At 43.7% G+C, this 21,826-nt stretch overlaps 1 protein-coding gene across 3 annotated transcripts; it reads right to left on the bottom strand.

Annotated features, from left to right (window-relative positions):
* Nucleotides 1-228: 228 nt before the first annotated feature.
* Nucleotides 229-21,588, bottom strand: zufsp (zinc finger containing ubiquitin peptidase 1). 3 transcript variants are annotated; one of them, XM_020923682.2, is made up of 11 exons: nucleotides 21,469-21,588; nucleotides 19,166-19,654; nucleotides 13,644-13,745; nucleotides 11,767-11,862; nucleotides 11,573-11,682; nucleotides 9,619-9,787; nucleotides 7,625-7,813; nucleotides 7,358-7,523; nucleotides 4,019-4,179; nucleotides 1,543-1,763; nucleotides 229-372 (listed from the first exon to the last, which is right to left on the bottom strand). In XM_020923682.2, exons 2-11 carry the CDS (start codon nucleotides 19,644-19,646, stop codon nucleotides 325-327), a joined length of 1,743 nt encoding a protein of 580 aa, XP_020779341.2. In that variant the 5' UTR covers nucleotides 19,647-19,654; nucleotides 21,469-21,588; the 3' UTR covers nucleotides 229-324. The 3 variants fall into 3 exon arrangements, with proteins under 3 accessions (XP_020779341.2, XP_055020239.1, XP_055020238.1); XM_055164264.1 differs by having other exon boundaries at nucleotides 19,301-19,654; nucleotides 21,397-21,568; XM_055164263.1 differs by having other exon boundaries at nucleotides 21,397-21,567.
* Between the last annotated feature and the right edge of the window lie 238 nt (nucleotides 21,589-21,826).

The following is a 21,826-nucleotide window of genomic DNA, read 5'->3' on the forward strand; positions in this document are numbered from 1 at the left end:
ATAGATAGATAGATAGATAGATAGACAGATAGATAGATAGACAGATAGATAGACACACTTAACTGATCCTGAGGGAAATGAAATTTTGGTCAACAACAATGAAACAAATTTAATAATATAGAGTAAAGTCCATCCTGCTGATTTCTCCTCTTGAGGTTTGGTTTTAACTGTGGTCTACAAACAGTGGCCTCAAGGTTTACCCAGAATGCACCACTCTCTTTCAAGGAACAGGGAGAGACAAAAGACATTTATTTAGGTAAACAACACAATTAAAACAGTATAAATAAAAGCTTCATATTTGTGCTGAGATGAATGAGGATCTGGTCACGGGATCCGCTCGGCGTGTAATGTCTTTGAATTCAAAACACAAACCTGTCAAAAGAAAACAACAAGTGTGAGTGATGTTACATCAGAAGAATGTTCAGCAAAAAGCAGTTAGTCCAGAGACCTGTTTTAGACCTGGTTTTCACCTGGTTAAATCCAGTTTTAGGCTTGGTTTAGTCTCAGTTTAGACCTGGCTTAGACCTTGTTTACTCTGGTTTTAGATCTGGTTTAGTTCTTATTTAGATCCGTTATAAATTCTGTTGTGGATATAGTTTAGATTTAGATGTTTAGATGTTTAGATCTAGTGAACTAAGGTAAAAGGTAGCCCTTAACATGAAAGCTACCACTGCATGACATCACAAGGTGGAACACCTTCAGTTAATAGTTTGAGCTTGTAGACAGATTAATAATAAAAGGATTACTTAAACATGTGTGAATGAAACAAAACACAACTCCAGGTGTTTTTCATGAGGTAATGCCGTTATAACATGACTCAAAGCTCACAAAAATCCATTTGGTGTAATATAGAACTATTGTCATTTTCACAGTGGCACAAGTTATGTCGATGAGCATTTGCTCAGAGAGAAGTGAACTTGGGCCAATGTGAACATGACAGTCACATTCTGATTTGTATTAAACAGCTGCTATGAGAGCGCTTGACAGGGGAGTCTGTACAGGAAAGCCCGAGTGGGTCTGTCTGTACAGGTGAGGCTGAGTGGGTCTACAGGTGAGCCTGGGTCTGTCGGCGTTTGTTTCAAAAAGACTTTGTGAGTTCGTGCTTGCATTAAGTAAACTGAACAAAATTTTGTGTGCACTAGGGTTAGTACAGAGATAGAGTAAAATGTAAAAACGACCTCAGTGTTTGTTTACACCTGGCCAGAGGGACTAGAGTGTAAACAGAAGTTGTAGTCGTATTTAATCAAACCTATGGGTAATCAATGAGCTGGTCTGACTGGTCAAAAGTCCTCAAAATGGTGGCAAGAACAGCCCGTCTGATAATTTTAGTCTAGTCCCGTTTTAGACCTTCTGGTCTAGAACTGCTTTTGTGATTTAGCCTGTTTAAGACCTAGTGTGGTCCTGTTTTAGACCTGGTTTAATCCTGTTTTAGTCTGCGTTTAGACCTGGTTTAATCCTGTTTTAGTCTGTGTTTAGAACTGGTTTAATCCTGCCTCCTGGTTTGAGGTCTCTGGACTGATGGACATAAAAACACATGTTGACCTGTTTGTCTTGCTCAGAGAGGACGCCCTCTGCTGCCACCAGCTGGTACTGCTTGTGCTTGAGTCCAGAGGGAAACCTGCGCATCTGTCGCAGCGCAGCGTTTACCGAATCTGGCCTGAAAATTCGTCTGAGATCCGAGGAAGAACAGCCAGGATCCAGGATCAACAAACAGAGAGCTCCACTCCTCTTCTGCTCCAGCCCCACCACTGTCCGGCTGTGACCTGGACACAAATCATGAAAAAAGAAAAGCTAGAATTCAGTTACAGTATATACGCAGAGTGCAGGGTTCTATTTAAAAATGATGTTCTACATGTGTGCCTACGGTGGAATGTTCAGCAGTTACCATGGTGACTCACACAACACAACAACAGAACACAACAACACTGTCTTAAAACTTTTCTAACAGTCTGAAAACTCAAGGAAAATACAAAATAGATTTAAAGAACACATTTTCAGGAGCCTACAATCAACACAGTTGTTCATGGATCTGTTGGAGTGTTTTTTTTGTCTTGTTGTGTCTGTAATGTTTTTTGAGGGCAATTTGTTTAACAGCTGAAACTACAACCAGTGAGATCTTTTTTGCCAAGTCAACTCATTTTGTTCAGGCTTTAATCTGATCTTTTTGAACACAATCTAACATGTGTAACAGAGCTTCAGACAGAGCAGAGCCTACAGTTAGCATCGCACCACCAAGGGAAGTTGATCAGCTGCAAAGAAAGTATCAATAACTTGCTGTAGTAGAGCGCTGTAGACATTTCAGTGCTCTCTTTTCTAATCTTGACGGTAGCTAAAACTAGCCTGATTCATCAGTCAGTTTCACTTTGTGGAAATTGTCTGACTTCGCAGCATTCAGATTCGTTCGCTCAATGGTAGGCGGATACTTGGTACTTTTATTTAACCAATCGCTGCTATTTCGTCGTGACGTATGTAAAGCGCCGTTAACAGGACTAACTGGTAGTATATTAAGCTTTTCCCAAATCCCTTAGGAAAAAGGACAATAACGTCTTTCCCCTGATAAAATTCACCAAACATTCTCTTTGTTCCGGCCTTAAATCCTCTGTCTCTTCGCTGATTGGCTGGTGCCCGAACTTGCACTTTCGAGGTTGAAATTGAGCGGAGGCACGAGGTGGCACTAACCTGACGAAGCAAAAACAGCTTCCAAATGACTACTGGTGAAATCTCTAAATTGGCCCCGACTTTTAAAGGACAAATGCATTAATTCGGCTTTAAATCATCTTTTTAAATCAGCTTTTGATCACCATGGGATAAGTATTTCACATTTTCTAACTTACAATGCACATCTTTGTTTCAAGTGAGGCATTTGCGTAGCCAGGCTAGTGCCACCTAGTGCCTCTGCTCAATTTAATTTCTCTCCAGTGACTAGGTCAGGAATCAGAATACACTAGACCAGGGGTGGGCAAACTTTTTGACTCTAGGGCCACAAAGGGTTTTAAAATTTGACAGAAGGGCCGGACCAGGAGCAGATGGATGGAGTTTTTTGGTAATCCATCTCATAAGAGAAAAACATAACATGGGATATGTAGAAAATATCCATTGTTATTGAAATATCCCATAAATGAAAATCATTACAAAGCATTACAACAAAATATCTGTCTTTCAGGTCCCACGATATTTACTATTTACTGAAATTACTTTGAAAAACACTGGCTATTATCAATTTTGGTGGGCCAGATTAAGAAGATTAAAGGGCCGCATATAGCCCCCGGCCGTAGTTTGCCCACCCCTGCACTAGACGGTTTGCAAAAACCCTGTAAGCGCGAGTCCGTACACCAGCCAATCAGCGAAGAGCCATACATTCTGTGTTGGCAACGATTCCTGAGATCGGGGATTTAAAGCCGAAACAAAGAGAATGTTTGGTGAATTTTATCAAGGGAAAAGACGTTATTGTCTTTCTTCCTACGGTATTTGGGAAAAGCTTAATATACCAGTTAGCCTCATTAGCGGTGCATTACATACGTCACGACCAAATAGCAGTGACTGGTTAAATAAAAAAAGTACTCGCCTACCATCGAGTGAACGAATCCTAATGCTGCGAGGTCAGATGAATCAGCATTTGGGGCGTTGGTGCTAAACAATAAACAAAATAAACAAACGGAGTCCTTGTTCTCCCTGTGAATGCTCCACTATTAGAGCCATGCATTCGTTGTGGACACAGTTTGACTGTAGAATGAGTCTGGTGATGTTTTACAGACTTAAACAAATGTGTGGGAAAAGTCCAAAGTTTTACCTGTGACACAACAAAACTGGCAAAATGAGAACTGAGCGACAACTCAGGATTAGAGGATTAACAAGCATGAATGAAGTAAAAATACAACTCCAGGTGTGTTTTTGATAACGCCACAACAATCTAAAATGTTTAAAAACTCAAAAAGTCAATGTTGCATCATATGTGTTGTTTAATACCAGCTCTAGTCTAAATGAAAGTGGATTTTACTGCAAGTGATGTGACTCAAACCTTGGTGCTGCAGGTAGAGCGGAGGTAGTTTGGTGTGGATGATCCGAGGGGGGAGTCTGCCGCTGTTTTGACCCCGGCTGAAGTACTGTTTGACCCATTCGAACAGCCGCGGGTGTGTGTCTCCAGGACCGGTGGGCTGGTGGAAGTCCACTATACGAGCCCTGCAACGACGGTGAATAAAAGCATGTTAACATTAAAACGCCTACTGTAGATGGAGACTTATTTAAAAGTGCCACTATTACATAATTTTCCGACTTCTGTTATAATGTTGTTTATAGAAGTAGGGTGTCCAGACGTCCCTATTTCTTCAGGACAGTCCCAGTTTTGAGCCCTGTGTCCCCTGTCCCAATGGATTTATCCAAAACCATTGATTTGTCCTGGTTTTATACAAGAAATGTCCCTGGTTTCCCTATTTTTAACCAATCTGATCCCCGCCAACAGTAAAGAGAGACATACCTTGTCATTTGTTTATTCAAAATACAGAAAAGCTGCTTAAAACTGACCAAAACACAAATAAAATGTGACTATACTGACACATGTTAGTCGTGAATGGACCGAGTGTAGAACAATTTTCCTTTATTACACACTCGATTCACAATTGTATTATTACCAACCGCCATAAACAGGGGGTGTCCCAGTTTTTTTATTTTGAAAATCTGGTCACCCTACTTGTTTCCTAATCAATAACATAACTGGACTACTACTACGTAACTAGTACTACTACTACTACTACTACTAAATACTAGTCAGGCTGGCGCCACCTAGTGCCTCCACTCAACTTCATTTGTCTCCAGCGATTAGATCAGGAATTGGAATACAATAGACGATTCACAAAAACCACAGAAGTGCGAGTTCGGGCACCAGCCAATCAGTGAAGAGCCATATATTCTGTGTTGTCAACGATTCCTGAGATCGAGGATTTAAAGATGGAATAAAGAGAATGTTTGGTGAATTTCATCAAGGGTAAAGACGTTATTGTCCTTCTTCCTACGGGATTTGGGAAAAGCTTAATATACCAGTTATCCCCGTTAGTGGAACTTTACATACATCATGACCAAATAGCAGCGATCGGTTAAATGAAAAAAAGTACCCACCTACCGTCAAGCGAATGAATTCTAATGCTGCAAGGTCAGACGAGGTTTCCACGAAGTGAAACCATCTGATGAATGAGGCCAACTAAACACTAGGGGTGTGCAAAAATATGGAAATATCGATGAATAGTATCATATCTTTGTGATGATACAGTATCGATATCGTGGGCTGCTGTATCGATATATCACCAAGAGAATTTTGTGGTATATTTTACTACATTTTTTTGTTAAACTGCTATAGTTTTACTGCTTGTTTAGCAAAAGGGAACTCGTTTATGCGACACATTTGACATTTTCACTGTTTTAATGATTAAAATGTTTGTGTTTCATATGAACTTTGGACAAGAAGTGATTTAACAAAGACTTAGTATCACAGCCATGATTTAGACTTTATTTTTTATTGAACCGTATCGAATCGAAAGTGCACTGTATCGAGATATGTATCGTATCGTGGCCTATGTATCGAGGTATGTATCGTATCGGCAACTTCTTAATGACACTAAGCCCTACTAAATACTTTATAATAAAACAAGACAACACAATAATAATTATATCTTTGAGCTAAATGCCCATTTTTTTATTAATTGTGTCTTAAATAAATACAAAATGTCAAACAATATAAAGCCATTTTGTATTTCCTGGACATAAACAAGATTTACTTTTGAGAACTGCCTTTTCAAACAAAAAGTCTTTCTCTCCAGTTTGAACTCTGCTCCAAAACACAACAGACTTAGACGTAGACAAACTTTATTGATCCACAAGGGAAATTATTTGGACAAGCTTTTACTGAGAGAGGACTGTAGACCTAACAATCAAAATCACCCAACCTGATCATTGACGATTACATTCCATTAATGTCACAGCTCCAGCTTAAGGTGCGCTACGTTTAATCAATATTATTTCACATTTGTTGACAGCAGTGCTTGGTTATCTTCTTCTTCTTGTAGTTTTATCAGTTTTGCGGCTAATCCAAAGAGCACAAAGAGTCTAGACTCAACAAAAAGAGTCGTGTCTTACGCTTGAACTTTGCTTAAAATACCACAGTCCAACTAAACCCGCACGTAGTTTTCACAATATTTACATTTACCCAATTACATTTTGTTTAGTAACTTTTTAATAAATTGGTACTTCGGTCAGTACTTTAGTCTAGATAAATCTAAAATGCTACAAAAAGAGTTGAGTTAAGGTAATAAGAAAATTATACTTTTGCTGGAAATTTTATTTTAAAAATCTAAACCTCAATTAACACATTGGAGGACATGTTTCACACATTTCCAGAGAGCACCGTTTCTGTGCCGATTTAGACCTTATTTAGTCCTGTTTTACCCTGGTTTAGACATGGGTTAAGACCTGTTTTAGACCCGTGTTAGTTCTATTTTAATCCTTATTTAGTCCTGTTTTACCCTGGTTTAGCCCTGGTTTAGCCCTGGTTTAGACCTGGTTTACGACCTGTTTTAGACCCATGTTAGTTCTATTTTAGACCTGATTTAGTCCTGTTTTAACCTGGTTTAGACCTTGTTTAGACCTGGTTTAGGCCTGGGTTAAGGCCTGTTTTAGACCTGATTTAGTCCTGTTTTACCCTGATTTAGACCTGGATTAAGCCCTGTTTTAGACCTGTGCTAGTCCTGTTTTAGACGTGTGCTAGTCCTGTTTTAGACCTGTGCTAGTCCTGTTTTAGACCTGTGCTAGTCCTGTTTTAGACCTGTGCTAGTCCTGTTTTAGACTGGGACAAGACTGGGACGGAGACCAGGACTGCGACCGGTTTACAACTGGTTTAGAACTGGTTTAGACCTGGTTTAGACCTGGTTCAGTTCTAGTTTAGTCCTGGTTTAGGACTGAGACCAGGACCGAACCAGGGCCAGACCAGGACTGAAACCGGGACCAGACCGGGACCAGACCAGGACCAGACCAGAACAGAGACTAGGACTGCGACTGGTTTAGAACTGGTTTAGACCCGGTTTAGACCTGTTTTAGTCCTGGTTAAGTCCTGGTTCAGTCCATATGCGGCGCAAAAGTCCGGCATTACAGTTTAAGTCACGGAAACGGGAAACAACCGTTAAACATTTTTTTCATCGAAAACTGAAAAAACAAAGCATTATCCCTTTTTTTTTTCATTTTGTTTTTAGAGATAAATAATGAAGAAAACAGCTGTTATTCTTTCATTTTCTTTGAAAAACGAATGACCGAATGATACACGGATTAGTCCTGGTCCTGGTTCAGTCCTGGTCCTGGTTTAGTCCCGCCTCACCTGACATGCAGAGAGGTGAGCAGGCTGTAGATTTCCGTGGCTCCGATCCAGGCTCTCGTTCCCTGGAGTCTGTTGTTAAAGTGAGAGGCTCCGCGTGGATCCAGCCCCTCGCCCCAGGCCTCCTGGATAAGACCCTGCACCCGAGGGATACTGGGCACTGTCATGTCTGAAAGAAAAACAACGTTACTAAGGGCACAGTGTTAGCAGGGACAGTCAAATCAAACACCTGACATTATTGTGCATTACATGATTATATTTCTTTAGTACCTGGCAGGACAGCAGCGTACTCCTCCAGCCTGAGCAGGGAGGACAGCAGCATTTGAAAGTTCCTGTAGCCACAGCCCCAGCCTCGGTCCCCCTCGGAGGAGCAGAAGTGGTCGGTGTCTGCGCACAGCCAAACGTGCGCGCAGTCTCTGGCCTCAGACTGGTAATGCTCTGATAAAACCTTCAACACACCTGCAGAAAAGACACAGGGATTTAAAACTGGCTTTCAGATCACAGCAACAACGTCGTATCTTTCTTTCTTTCTTTCTCCTGGTTTGGTAGGAAAGTATCTGAGGTAAACACTCATCAAAGTTTTGTGAAGAGAAACCAAAAAGTTGGAAATACAGGAATAATGTTGAGTTCTAAAATGGAATACCTCTACCTACGTCATAAACTCACATCAATTCCATCGAAAATAAAGACAATTTATGCACAAGGAAGGCTCTTTCTGAGACCACAATGGGTTTGTAGTGGGAGTACAACTGAGTTTGCCTGATTAATCAGTCGGTTTCAGTTCATAGAAACCGTCTAACCTCGCAGTGATTCATTCGCTCAACGGGAGGCTGGTACGTTTTTTCATTTAACCAATTGCTGCCATTTGGTTGTGACGTATGTAATGCGCCGCTAACAAGGCCAACTGGTATATTAAGCTTTTCCCAAATCCCGTAGGAAGAAGGACAATAACGTCTTTACCCTTGATGAAATTCACCAAACATTCTCTTTATTCCATCTTTAAATCCTCGATGTTGGGAATCGTTGACAACACAGAATATATGGCTTTTCGCTGATTGGCTGGTGCCCGAACTTGCACTTCCAGGGTTTTTGCAAACCTTCTACTGTGTTCTGATTCCTGATATAGTCGCTGGAGAGAAATAAAATTGAGCGGAGGCACTAGGTGGCACCAGCCTGGCTACAACTGAGTAGGACAGAGCAATAAAAATTGAATTGTGATCTCATGCTTTTGCTGATGTCTTAATTCACTATTTCTTTATTTTATGCATTTCAAGCTCAAATACAGACAAGTTTTCCTCACCCTCTTCTCTTATTGGTCAGCTACAGAGTGAATGACACACAGAATAAACCAATCACAGTGAATAGTGAACTCTCAAACTCCTGATGAAAAACAAAATTGCGATCTGGCTTTAAAGAAAACTGTGATTTTTAATTTTTAATTTTTTTTGACATACTGTGCATGCCTAATCACCCTCACTGTTAAAAATGAAACACCAAAAACTTGACTACAGCATAAACTCCATAAGGTTCAATAAAATTGACCGACATCAGTGAATGTTTAGAATCTGATAAGCTTTGCCGATATTTTTCAATCGATATGTAAGGCCGATTTTGATTATTTTCCTCATGTTTTATAATTTTACTTTACTTTACTACACTTTACAACTTTACGACAGACTCATTCACTGCCTTATTTTACAGAGGGTCACCAACACTGCACAGGAAATTATTGTCTGCCCTTTGCCTTCCATATCCACCATCTACAACTCCTACTGTCTCAGCAGAGCGAGGAACATCATAAAGGACAATACACACATACTTCCACCTCTTCAACCTGTTGCAGGCGCTTCAAGTCCATACCAGTCAGAACAAACTGACTCAAGGACAGTTTCTTTCCCAAAGCTGTCACCACAGTGAACTCAACTTTGCACTGAGAACTGTTTGTTTGTTTGTTATTTTGCACTTTGAAGGAGGAACTGTGCATAATGACAATAAAGGCCTTCTATTCTATTCTATTTTTAACATAAATCCATAAGACAGTTGTGTAGTCAGGTTTTTATGTATTCAGAGTAAAGTTTTAAGCATATTCTTTAGACAGCTGGTTGGACAAAACCAGATATTGGCCTGTGCAGGAGATTTAAAGCTGATATCAGATATGCTAAAAAGTGAAACTATCGTCCAACTGATATACTGGTCTATCTCTAAATAAAATAATATTGTTTCTGTATGTTTAACAGAGCCCCACGTCTGTCCTGTTCCCGTACCCTGAGTCCTGGTCTGGCCGTCGTCCTGCCCTGTGGCTAAAGCCTCCATCATCTCTGCTCTTTTACTGTGAAACTCGGCTGGATCCATGAGTCCACGAGCCACAGCCCGCTCCAGTCTCTGCTCCATCTGTTTACGATAGCCCCCACTGCCATCCAGGCCAAACTGCTTCTGCAAACAGCGTGGACACGGGAGAACAGTTTTAAAAAGGTGAAAAAGACTCAAAAAGAAGGAAATACCTAGATGTGAGCCATGTCCAACTTGATCCAACTATTCATCACTTTTTTAACTCATTCCAGGCATTCTAATTGTTCACTGCAATGCATTGTCTCCCCGTGCGTCCCTATGTCTCCCCATGTCTCCCCGCGTCTCCGCATGTCTCCCCGTGTCTCCACATGTCTCCGCATGTCTCCCCGTGTCTCCACATGTCTCCACATGTCTCCGCATGTCTCCGCATGTCTCCCTGAATCTCCTCGCATCTCCACATCTCCCTATGTCTCCCTGTGTCTTCCTGTGTCTCCCTGAGTCTCCACATGTCTCCCCGCGTCTCCCCGTGTCTCCCGTGTCTCCCCGCGTCTCCCCGTGTCTCCGCATGTCTCCCTGCATCTCCCTGTGTCTCCGCATGTCTCCCTGCATCTCCCTGTGTCTCCGCATGTCTCCCTGCATCTCCGCATATCTCCCGCGTCTCCCTGTATCTCCTCATGTCTCCCCGTATCTCCTCATGTCTCCCCGTATCTCCTCATGTCTCCCCGTATCTCCTCATGTCTCCCCGTCTCAGCGTGTCTCCCCCTGTCTCAGCGTGTCTCCCCACGTCTCCTGTCCCTATGTCTCCCTATGTCTCCCCGCGTCTCCCCGTATCTCCTCATGTCTCCCCGCGTCTCCCTGAGTCTCCACCTGTCTTCCTGTGTTTCCCTGAGTCCCCACATGTCTTCCTGTGTCTCCCTGAGTCTCCACATGTCTTCCTGTGTCTCCCTGAGTCTCCACGTCTTCCTGTGTCTCCCTGCGTCTCCGCATGTCTCCCCGCGTCTCCCCGTATCTCCTCATGTCTCAGCGTGTCTCCCCACGTCTCCTGTCCCTATGTCTCCCTATGTCTCCCCATGTCTCTGCATGTCTCCCCGCGTCTCCCTGTGTCTCCGCATGTCTCCCCGTGTCTCCCTGCATCACCCTGTGTCTCTGCATGTCTCCCCGCATCTCCCTGTGTCTTCGCATGTCTCCCTGTGTCTCTGCATGTCTCACCACATCTCTCTGTGTCTCCCCATGTCTCCCTGTGTCTCCGCATGTCTCCCTGCATGTCTCACCACATCTCTCTGTGTCTCCCCATGTCTCCCTGGGTCTCCTCATGTCTCCCCGCGTCTCCCCCTGTCTCAGCGTGTCTCCCCACGTCTCCCTGTGTCTCCTGTCCCTATGTCTCCCTATGTCTCCCCATGTCTCTGCATATCTCTGTATGTCTCTCCGCATCTCCCCGTATCTCCTCATGTCTCCCCGTGTCTCCCTGTGTCTCTGCATGTCTCCCCGCATCTCCCTGTGTCTCCGCATTATCTCCGCATGTCTCCTTGTATCCCCGCATGTCTCTCTGTGTCTCCCCGTGTCTCCCACTCCTTGTCTCCATGTAGAGCAGCAGTTCTGATCGTACTGGCAACTAACTTTATAAACTAACCAAAACAGCACAATTTTTGTAATATTTTATCACAAAATGAAACTGAGTGAACTGAGCTGCTTACACTGACACGAACAAATCATTTACAGATCACATACGGGTAAAACAATCTGATCCTTTGACGCCCTAGAAACTGTAATTAGATGAAACTGTAACATAAACTTAATGTTCACGCGCTGCTTTCTTTAATAGAATTCTGTAATTGTTTAACAGAGTGTCATGATCCAAAGAGAGAAAGAATATGTTTTAAACTTTAGATTTTAATAACCAATGTCCAAAATGCAAAAATACTGCCTCACCTGTAGCTTCTTGAACTCTTCTTTCTCCGTTCTTGCCTCTTCCTCTCTCCTCATCTGCTCCTCCTCCTCCTGAAGCCTGCGGGCCAGTTTAAGGTCTGAACCAGGACTCGCTGAGAAGAAACCGGATAGAAGAAACTGGTATTTCTACGTTCTAGGATATGTATGATGGCCCAGCAATGTAGGATCTAACTCACCGTTTACAGAGGCCCCGGGCTCTAAATGTAATTCCACATGTTCCTGAAGAGAGAAGCTATCGGAGCAAGCGACAGAGCACATCGGACACTGGAAGCCTGGAAGAAGAGTGGAAAAAGAACTGAAAAAACACTAAACCAAGAACAAACCCAGGACTAAATCAGGACAGTAACAAGACTAAACCATGACTAAGGGCGTAATCAGACCAGAAAAGTGCTAAAGTCTGCTTGTTTGATCCAGATCGAATGTGAACTTTTATAGACTTTTATAGATTCAGTTCAAAAACAGCAGGTTGTGGTGCGGCGGCAGGTGTCTGCGCCAGAAGAAACCACGGACCAAGAGTGCACAGGAACACACGGTTCAGTTCGGTTGGATCAGGCCGCTAGCCAAAGCCTCCACTCAATTTCATTTCTCTTCAGCGACTAGGTCAGGAATCGGAATACACTACTAGATGGTTCACAAAAACCCTGGAAGTGGGAGTTCGGGCACCAGCCAATCAGCGAAAAGACATATATTCAGTGTTGGCAGCAATTCCCGACATCGAGGGTTTAAAGCTGAAACTTCTTGGAAAGTCCTGCACTCGGTGTCCACTTTCCACGGTCAACAGTCAAAACGATCGTCCTTTAAGAGCTTTTGGAAAGAAACAAGTCTTCATTTGTGCTGTTCTGGTGGGAGGGGCCACGCACAGAGGCGCTGGAGACGCTGCTGTGATAAACACCGCAGCGAATTACCAATATTTTAATAGAAAATATAAATTAAATCTTTTAGTAGAAAATCAGCCGAGGGCCAGATTAAAGGTCTTGGAGGGCCCCGGGCTGTATGTTTGACATCCCTGCACTAGACGGTTTGCAAAAACTCCAGAAGTGTGAGTTCGGGCACCAGCCAATCAGCAAAAAGCCAGACATTCTGTGTTGTCAACGATTCAATTCAATAAAGAGAATGTTTGGTGAATTTCATCAAGGGGAAAGACGTTATTGTCCTTCTTCCTACGGGATTTGGGAAAAGTTTAATATACCAGTTAGCCCCGTTAGCGACGCATTACATACATCACGACCAAATAGCAGCGATTGGTTAAATGAAAAATAGTACTCGCCTACTGTCGAGCTAACGAATTCTAACACTGCGAGGTCAGACGGTTTCCACGAAGTGAACCCGGCTGATGAACCAGGCTATCGGGCCGCTTCTCTGAACAGGGGATAATTCGCTCCATTTGGCTTTAACAGAGCATCAACACGAAGGACCGTTAACGGGACAGACACGTGGCAGCAGAGTTACAACACACTCCTTTTCGAGTTCTTATAACTTTTGTTCCCCAGAAGAATGGACTTTATCTCGAACACATGGGACGCATTTAGGAGTTTGGTTTGTGCGTCCTGTTCCTGCTCTTTCTCCATATTCATAAAGATAAGAAATATAAATTAAGGCAGTCATATTACGTGTGTTAAATGGTCATTGTATTTCACCGTTTTGGTGGATTGCACAGCCTTTTCTCTTATGATACAAGACAAGAGCCAGAAAAACGGCCTACGTGAGGAATGTATCTTTATGCAACTGTATTTAAAGTCAGGTAATTTTCACCTAGAATTATTATTGTTTGTCTGGAATGTTTCACAGTACGGTATTAAACCTTTCCTTCTTTATGGAGACCAAACCAGACCAATTACAGGTCAGATCTGTGGAAAAGCGACCCCACTCAGTCAGGATTCTAATTTTTCTAGGTATTTTTGAGCTATAAAACTACTTGTACTTTAATAAAAATAAGATAAAGCTGTTTAATGTCATACTGTGGAAGTTTCCAGACAGAGCAATGACATGTCCACAGAACAAGCAGGTGACCCCCAACCAAAAAGTTTACAATGAGCTGGTTTTTGTGCTGTACCTTGTGCAGTATACGCAGGATCCAGATGCAGCTCCACGTGTTCTTGGAGGCTGAACGAGTCGGTGCAGACACAGGCACACATGGGACACACAAACCGCCTCTCTGAAACAACAACAAGAGGCAACTGCGATTAGATTTGTGAAGTATGTTTTAAAAAAAGTATTCTGTTCCAGGACAATTTACAATAAAACTGAAATTTGAACTGACAAACTAATACAAGAATTATCATTGTACAGATCTAAAATACAGGTTTAGCAGTTTTTATGCAGAATAAGAAAAGAGTTTGTTGTTTGTGGAGAAAGGTATGGTATTTGTGATTTTAATTAGAGCAAAATAAACAAAGGTCTCAATCAGGGAGTACCTATACAGCAGACAGAGCTAAACACACAGCATATTCTAATGTAACACCACCTGTTTCAACAGCTAAACTTATTTTGTGGCTTAATTACAGCACTTAAATAAAACATATGAATGGAAAAAGTCCAAACAGACGCTTCCTCCAGTGAGTTCCATATGACATTTGCGCCCTCTGCAGGCGACAGTGGGAACTAACCATGTCAAAAGAGAATAAAGGAACTTAACAAAGTGCGATTGAGCGTTTTCTGGTGATCACAAGGAAATATGCTTTACTCAGATCCGTGAGAATAACACCAATGGGGGCACTGTTCTACGTTTATCTCTATTGGGGGAGTGTTCAGCAGTTACCATGGTGACACAAATACAGACAAAAGATTTAAGATCTGAAAACTCAAATACAAAACTAATTTAAACTTTAGACTTGTTTAAGCGCACAAATCATTTCTCTTTTTATGGTTCCAGCTAAGTTTTTTCAGGTCAGATTGTGTTAAAATAAACATTAGATTAAGTCAAATTTGTGTTTCTAACAGAGCAGTGCCTTCAGTTTGCATCACATCCCCAGGAGATATTGATGACATAAACTGCAAAGTAATGTCCACTGCATCCCACAAGAGCTGCAGTAAAGTTACAACCTTATAGCTGCATTCACACTTGCATCAAATAGGGTCTAACCTGGGATTAAACCTGGAACTAAACCATAATTAGAACAGGACCAAATTAAATCTACATCAGGACTAACCTCAGACTAAACCTGGACCTAGGCCTGTCACGATAACTACTGTATCGACTTATCGTTCAATATAAGATAGGTGGGGCTCAAAAGTTATTGGGTGTACTTTTTATTTGTAATAGTGGAGAGATTTTTGCTAGTTTTATGCAATAACTTAGAGTAGAACAAATAATTATTACACCATTACTTTTCCGATCTATGTTATAATGTTGTTTCCTGATCAAAAACATACCTGGAGTTGCACCTGCATATTTAGGCTGAGCTCTTCTCTCAAACAGAAAGCACTCTGTTCCACCTTGTGATGTCATGTGGTGATAGAGGAAGTGCTCCACTGTGCTTTTAAACTCCATATAAATTTCTACAATCATTTGTGATGATTTCAGCCCTAGAATTGACAATCTCTACTGAATTAAAAGATTAAAAGGAGCTACTAAACTACTACTTCATGACATCACAAGGTGGCACAGAGCATTTGAGGTTTGGAGATGTAGACAGACTCTTAATAAAGGGTTACTCAAAATGTGTGAATAAAACAAAACAGAACTCTAGGTCTGTTTTTGAGGAGGAAACAACATTATAACATGACTTAAAGCTCACAACAGTCAATTTTTAAAGGTATACTGTGTAACTTTTTTATAATGAGCCAGTAACCTTGTTGTTTCTATGGAAATCTCATTACTCTGCTTGGAATGTCCAAGAGTATGACATTAAACAGCTCTACCTTACATTTTTTTCAATTACAGGTGGTTTTATAGCTCTGAAATGCTTAGAAAAACAGGCATTCTGACAGATCTGACCTGTAATTTGGTTTGGTCTTCATGAAGATAGAAAGGTTTAATGTCATACTGTCAAAAATTCCAGACAAAGCAATAACCCGTCTATGGAGAATAGCATTTGACGGACCCTCCACCAGAAAAGTTTCACAATGAATGCCTTTAACTAATCCAGAACCTTTAATACTACAGTACTGCCTATTCAGAAATTGCAAAACTGGCACAAGATATTTTCAATATGATCTCGTATCGCACTGTTTTTTGTACCAATATATCGTGCTTCAAAATTTGTTATTGTGACAGGTGTGCGAGGACCAAACCAGGAGCGTGAATACAGCTTCAGATTTCTCAGGTTTTTCATCTCATTTTCAGATTTATTACCTACTTACTAGTTCTGAAACTGTTTAATCTAGTCTAGAGGTCGTTTATTTTAAGATAATTTGTCAAGTAAAATTATCTTGCTGCATGGACAGACTACTTTCACTACTTTTAAGTCATTTTCTGATAGATTTAAGTGTTTATATCTTAAAACTTGTCAGACGAAGAACTTCAAAGCCCCTATGATGAGTGTGCCTCGCCCGGAGTCAACCCTGGAGCCAGGCCTGGGGTTGCTCGCCAGCGAGCGCCTGGTAGCCTCCCCCATCAGCCCGAAGGAGCGACGTGGGGCCGTCCTCACGTGGGCCCACCACCCGCAGGAGGATCCATATGGGGCCGGTGCAGAGAGATTGGGCAGCAGTCGACGGCGGGGGCCTCGGCGACCGGATCTCCGGACATGGAGACTAGCTCTGGGGACATGGAATGTCACCTCGCTGGGGGGTAAAGCCTGAGCTTGTGCGGGAGGTTGAGCGTTACCGACTAGATATATCGGCCTCACCTCCACGCACAGTTTGGGCTCTGGAACCCAACTCCTTGAAGGGGTGGACTTCCATTTCTCTGGCGTTGGCCGCGGGAGCGGCGGCGGGCTGGTGTGGGCCTGCTCATTGCCCACAGCTCAGTCGCTGTGTGTTGGAGTTACCCCGGTGAACGAGAGGGTCGCGTCCCTGCGCCTTCGGGTCGGGGACACACTGTGGTGTCGGCCTACGGGCCGAACAGCAGTGCAGAGTACCCGGCCTTCTTGGAGTCCTTGGGAGGGGTACTAGACAGTGCACCGACACTCCGTTGTTCTCCTGGGGGACTTCAACGCCACGTGGGCAACGACAGTGACACTTGGAGAGGGGTGATTGGGAGGAACGGCCTCCCGATCTGAACCCGAGTGGTGTTTTGTTATTGGACTTCTGTGCTAGTCACAGTTTGTCCATAACAAACACCATGTTCGAGCACAAGGGTGTCATAAGTGCATGGCACCAGGACACCCTAGGCCGGAGGTCGATGAATCGACTTTGTCGTCGTGTCATCTGATCTCCGGCCGCGTGTCTTGACACTCGGGTGAAGAGAGGGGCTGAGCTGTCAACTGATCACACCTGGTCGTGAGTTGGGTTCGCTGGTGGAGGAGGAAGCCGGAAAGACCTGGCAGGCCCAAGCGTGTAGTGAGGGTCTGTTGGGAACGTCTGGCGGAGCCCTCTGTCAGAGGGACCTTCAACTCGCACCTCCGGGAGGAATTCCGGGGAGGCTGGAGATATGGAGTCCGAGTGGGCTTCATTCTCGGCCTCTATTGTCATGCATGGAGCTGTGGGCGAATCGCGGCGGCAACCCCAGAACCCGGTGGTGGACACGGAAGTAAGGGATGCTGTCAAGCTGAGAAGGAGTCCTATCGGGCCTTGCTGGCTCGGGGACTCCTGAGGCAGCTGAAGGTACCGGCGGGCCAAGCGTGCTGCAGCCCGTGTGGTCGCGGAGGCAAAAACTCGGAGCTGGGAGGAGTTCGGGGAGGCCATGGAGAGGACTATCGGACGGCCTCAAAGAGATTCTGGCAAACCGTCCGGCGCCTCAGGAGGGGGAGCAGCTCTTCACCAACACTGTTTACAGTGCGGGGGAGAGCTGTTGACTCGACTGGGGACGTTGTCCGGCGGTGGAAGGAATACTTTGAGGATCTCCTCAATCCCATCACGTCCTCCGAGGAGGAGGCCGAGGCTGGGGACTCGGAGGCGGACTCATCCATCACTGGCCGAAGTCACTGAGGTGGTTGGCAAGCTCCTTGGTGGCAAGGCTCCGGGTTGGATGAGATCCGTCCTGAGTACCTGAAGTCTCTGGATGTTGTGGGCTGTCTTGGCTGACACGCCTCTTCAACATCGCGTGGCGGTCGGGGAAGTACCTCTGGATGGCAAACCGGGGTGGTGTCCTCTGTATAAGAAGGGGGACCGGAGGGTGTGTTCCAACTATAGGGGATCACACTTCTCAGCCTTTAAGGTCTATGCCAGGGTACTGGAGAGGAGAATCCGGCCGATAGTCGAACCTCGGATTCAGGAGGAGCAGTGTGGTTTTCGTCCTGGCCGTGAACACTGACCAGCTCTACACTCTCCATAGGGTGCTCGAGGGTTCATGGGAGTTTGCCCAACCAGTCCACATGTGTTTTGTGGATCTGGAGAAGGCATTCGACCGTGTCCCTCGTGGTGTCCTGTGGGGGTGCTCTGGGAGTATGGGGTCCGGGGCCCTTTGCTAAGGGCTGTCCGGTCCCTGTATGACCGGAGCAGGAGCTGTGTTCGCATTGCGGCAGTAAGTCAGACCTGTTCCCGGTGCATGTTGGACTCCGCCAGGGCTGCCCTTTGTCACCGGTTCTGTTCATTGTATTTATGGACAGAATTTCTAGGCGCAGTCAGGGGCCGGAGGGGGTCCGGTTTGGGGACCACAGGATTTCATCTCTGCTGTTTGCGGACGATGTTGTCCTGTTGGCTTCATCGAACCAGGACCTGCAATGTGCACTGGGGCGGTTTGCAGCCGAGTGTGAAGCTCTTCCAAGTCCGAGGCCATGGTTCTCGACCGGAAAAAGGTGGCTTGCCCTCTCCGGGTGGGTGGGGAGTCTTTGCCTCAAGTGGAGGAGTTCAAGTATCTCGGGGTCTTGTTCACGAGTGAGGGAAGGACGGAACGTGAGATTGACAGGCGGATCGGTGCAGCTTCGGCAGTGATGCGGTCGCTGTATCGGACCGTTGTGGTGAAGAGGGAGCTGAGTCGAAAGGCGAAGCTCTCGATTTACCGGTCAGTCTTCGTTCCTACTCTCACCTATGGTCATGAGCTCTGGGTAGTGACCGAAAGGACGAGATCGCGGATACAAGCGCTCGAAATGAGTTTCCTCCGCAGGGTGGCTGGGCGCTCCCTTAGATATAGGGTGAGGAGTTCAGTCACACGGGAGGAGCTCGGAGTAGAGCCGCTGCTCCTCCACGTCGAGAGGAGCCAGTTGAGGTGGCTCGGGCATCTGTTCCGGATGCCTCCTGGGCGCCTCCCTCGGAGGTGTTCCGGGCATGTCCCGCCGGGAGGAGGCCCCGGGGAAGACCCAGGACACGCTGGAGGGACTATGTCTCTCGGCTGGCCTGGGAACGCCTCGGGGTCCCCCTGGAGGAGCTGGAGGACGTGTCTGGGGTGAAGGAAGTCTGGGAGTCCCTGCTTAGGCTGCTCCCCCCGCGACCCGGCCCCGGATAAGCGGACGAAAATGGATGGATGGATGGATCTTAAATTTTGGCCAAGCTTTTTGTAAAACCAGGTACTGTTTAGTTAGTCCTGCTTCAACTCACCTTTCAACGGAGAGCTCATTCTTTTCTTCTTGTCCGCTCCACCTGTAGTTTCACTGTTGTGCTTCTTAACTTTATGAATGTTCTGTCTCAAAGGACTCAAACCTGAACTGTCCAAATTCATGTTATTATTATTACCACATGCTTTAGATTTGACTAGAGAAGGACTAGAGGTAGATGAAATGTCACTGTCTGCACCGCTGCAATCTGAAGACGCGAATAATTCAGGACTTGGCAAATATTGAGTCAAATCTGGGCTAGATGAGGACTCTGGACTGGCTTCGTCTCTTTTCGTTCTCGTGGGGGTCTTGTTTTGGTTGTCGGGGTGTGCGGAGTTGATGTGAAGGCTCAGTTCGTCGTAGGAGACCCCGGACAGAGAGCAGAGGGGGCAGTGCATGTTGTTTTCCAGGTGGCTAAGTAACAGGTGAGTTTTCAGGTCCTCCTCCAGCAGCAGCTCCTCACCGCAAATGTCACAGGTCAACATCGTGAAACCTATAAACACAAACACAAAAGATAATATAATGCATTTATATTGTATTACCTCACTCAAGCTCTCACAATAAGCTTCTGTTTCTACAAAGACGAACACTACAGTGACTCTTAGTGGTCGCTTGAGGTCATAACCGGCTCTTTTGTTGCCATACATGAGTGTTGCTCGCTGCTAGGGCTGCAAGGACGAGTCAGCAATTCCTTTTTCAATTAGTCAGCAAGTCTAACAATGATTTATTTTGCACAGTGAACACTTGGAAAAAAAAAAAAAAATGACCATAAAACAATGTAAATATGGTGACTGAAGGTTTCTAGATAGAGAAACTTCCAAATAAGGAGTACTTTGATGAAGACAATTGTTTCTTCTTTTTTGGTATTTTCCAGAGGTGGGACCAAGTCGTCATTTTGCAAGTCTCAAGTAAGTCTCAAGTCTTTGACCTCAAGTCCGAGTCAAGTCCCAAGTCAAATATAGGAAAGTCCAAGTCGAGTCTCGAGACACTGGCCCATAAGTCCAAGTCAAGCCCAAGTTGTCTGCTTTGAGCTGCAAGTCATTAAAACCAAAGTACCTTACATTTTTGCAACTTATATGAATTTTAAACTAAACATGTGTTTAAAAAGTCATGGTATATTTTATTTATATACAAGTCTTTCTATAAGTTGCACATTTTTCCTTTTTAAATGTCTTGTCAAGATCTTAGTGTGAATCATTACGGTCAGAATAGAAAGTCTTCTCAAGTCACAGGGCTCAAGTCCAAGTCCAATCTATTTTATCAAGTCCTAAAAATAGTGACTCAAGTCTGACTCGAGTCCAAGTCATGACTTGCAAGTCCCAAACTCTGGTATTTTCATTTAATAATGCCACTGCCTTGTTATAAAAAGATTTGTAGAATGTGTTTTGAGTCTGTGTATTTCAGATCCAGAAAAAAAATAAAAATAAAACTCTGACGACTAGTCACAATTGGCCAATTAATTATTGCAGCTCTACTTGCTACCAATTAAATCAGGACTTCACAGCAGTTTTTATGGGTAATTTGCTCATCAGCTTGTGATCTGAACCCTATGGCAATAAACACAGACCTAATTTTCTACCGTTCAGCCTCCTTCACGCTCTGAGTGAGTGAAAGGTGGATTTAACCAATCACAGTAAAGTAAGAACTCTCAAAAGAAGCAGATAGTTATCATTAACTTTCAACATTAAAGCAACTTCGTGTACATAAACTGTGACCAAATCGAGATCAGAATCTTGCCTCTGTTCTATAAAACTGTGATCATACCTATACTTTTTTTTTTTTTTTTTGGCATATCACTCTCCCCCAAAACAAGGCATAACAAATAAAGAATATTTCATTAATGATTTGGTTTGCTTCCTGCAGAATACAAACACACTTTAAAAATGTGTATAAAAACACAGAGATTCCAGTCTTGGTTTGCAAATGAGTAATGTCATGTGCATAAAATAAATGTTTACCAGTCTAGTTATATTATTATTTCATTATTAGAAAATAGGAACTACAGTAACTTTAAAATAATAGCTAGTAAATGAAATGTAGGCGAAGATATGAAGAAAAGCTCTACACGTTTGGAATATATAAACGAATGTAGATCAAACAAAAGCATCTACGTTATTTCAAGCTTTATATCGTCATTTTTCGAGCTAAAATCCACGAAATCTGTTGTACTAAAGCCGCAAGTGACATAACGCTGTTACGCGAGAACAGAAGAGCTGCAGACACAAAAACACAAACCTGCATTTTAAACACTTTTACCACAAACATCAACGATAAATATCTGTGGCATTGTGATCGGAATGTACTCACGGTTGATGAAAAGCGGAGGACTCGGTAAAGTGCGTTTTATTCGCAGAGAAATGTGAGTTTTTGTTTCATTTCTCTTTTTGAATCAGCTCGTAAATAAACCGCACTTCTTCGCTTCGGCGCAGAGGGCGAGGGGAGAGCGCAGCGACACCTACTGGTCACAACGTAGAACTGCTACTTTGAAGAAATAATTTTACATTTTTTTTATTTAACAGATCCACTTTGTTTCCAAGAAATTTTGAATTATATTTGAACAGAAATTATTTTCAGGCCAATTTTACATATTTAATCTGATGTGTGAGCTACTGTGTCTAATTTCCCTTGTGGATCATTAAAGTCTGTCTAAGTCTAAATCTAAGTC

Source organism: Boleophthalmus pectinirostris, unplaced genomic scaffold (assembly GCF_026225935.1).
Source record: "Boleophthalmus pectinirostris isolate CB_2022bp ecotype Guang Dong unplaced genomic scaffold, ASM2622593v1 HiC_scaffold_6, whole genome shotgun sequence".
In the NCBI taxonomy this organism is placed as follows: domain Eukaryota; kingdom Metazoa; phylum Chordata; class Actinopteri; order Gobiiformes; family Gobiidae; genus Boleophthalmus; species Boleophthalmus pectinirostris.

Bases quoted from the DNA above. Each gene is read 5' to 3' on its own strand.
- zufsp (XM_020923682.2), bottom strand. From the start codon at position 19,646: ATGTTGACCTGTGACATTTGCGGTGAGGAGCTGCTGCTGGAGGAGGAC. The intron at 11,683-11,766 runs GTGAGTTAGATC...GTTTCTTCTCAG, and splicing joins GCCCGGGGCCTCTGTAAACG to CGAGTCCTGGTTCAGACCTT. The intron at 373-1,542 runs GTCAACATGTGT...TTCTTTTGACAG, and splicing joins TCTCTGAGCAAGACAAACAG to GTTTGTGTTTTGAATTCAAA.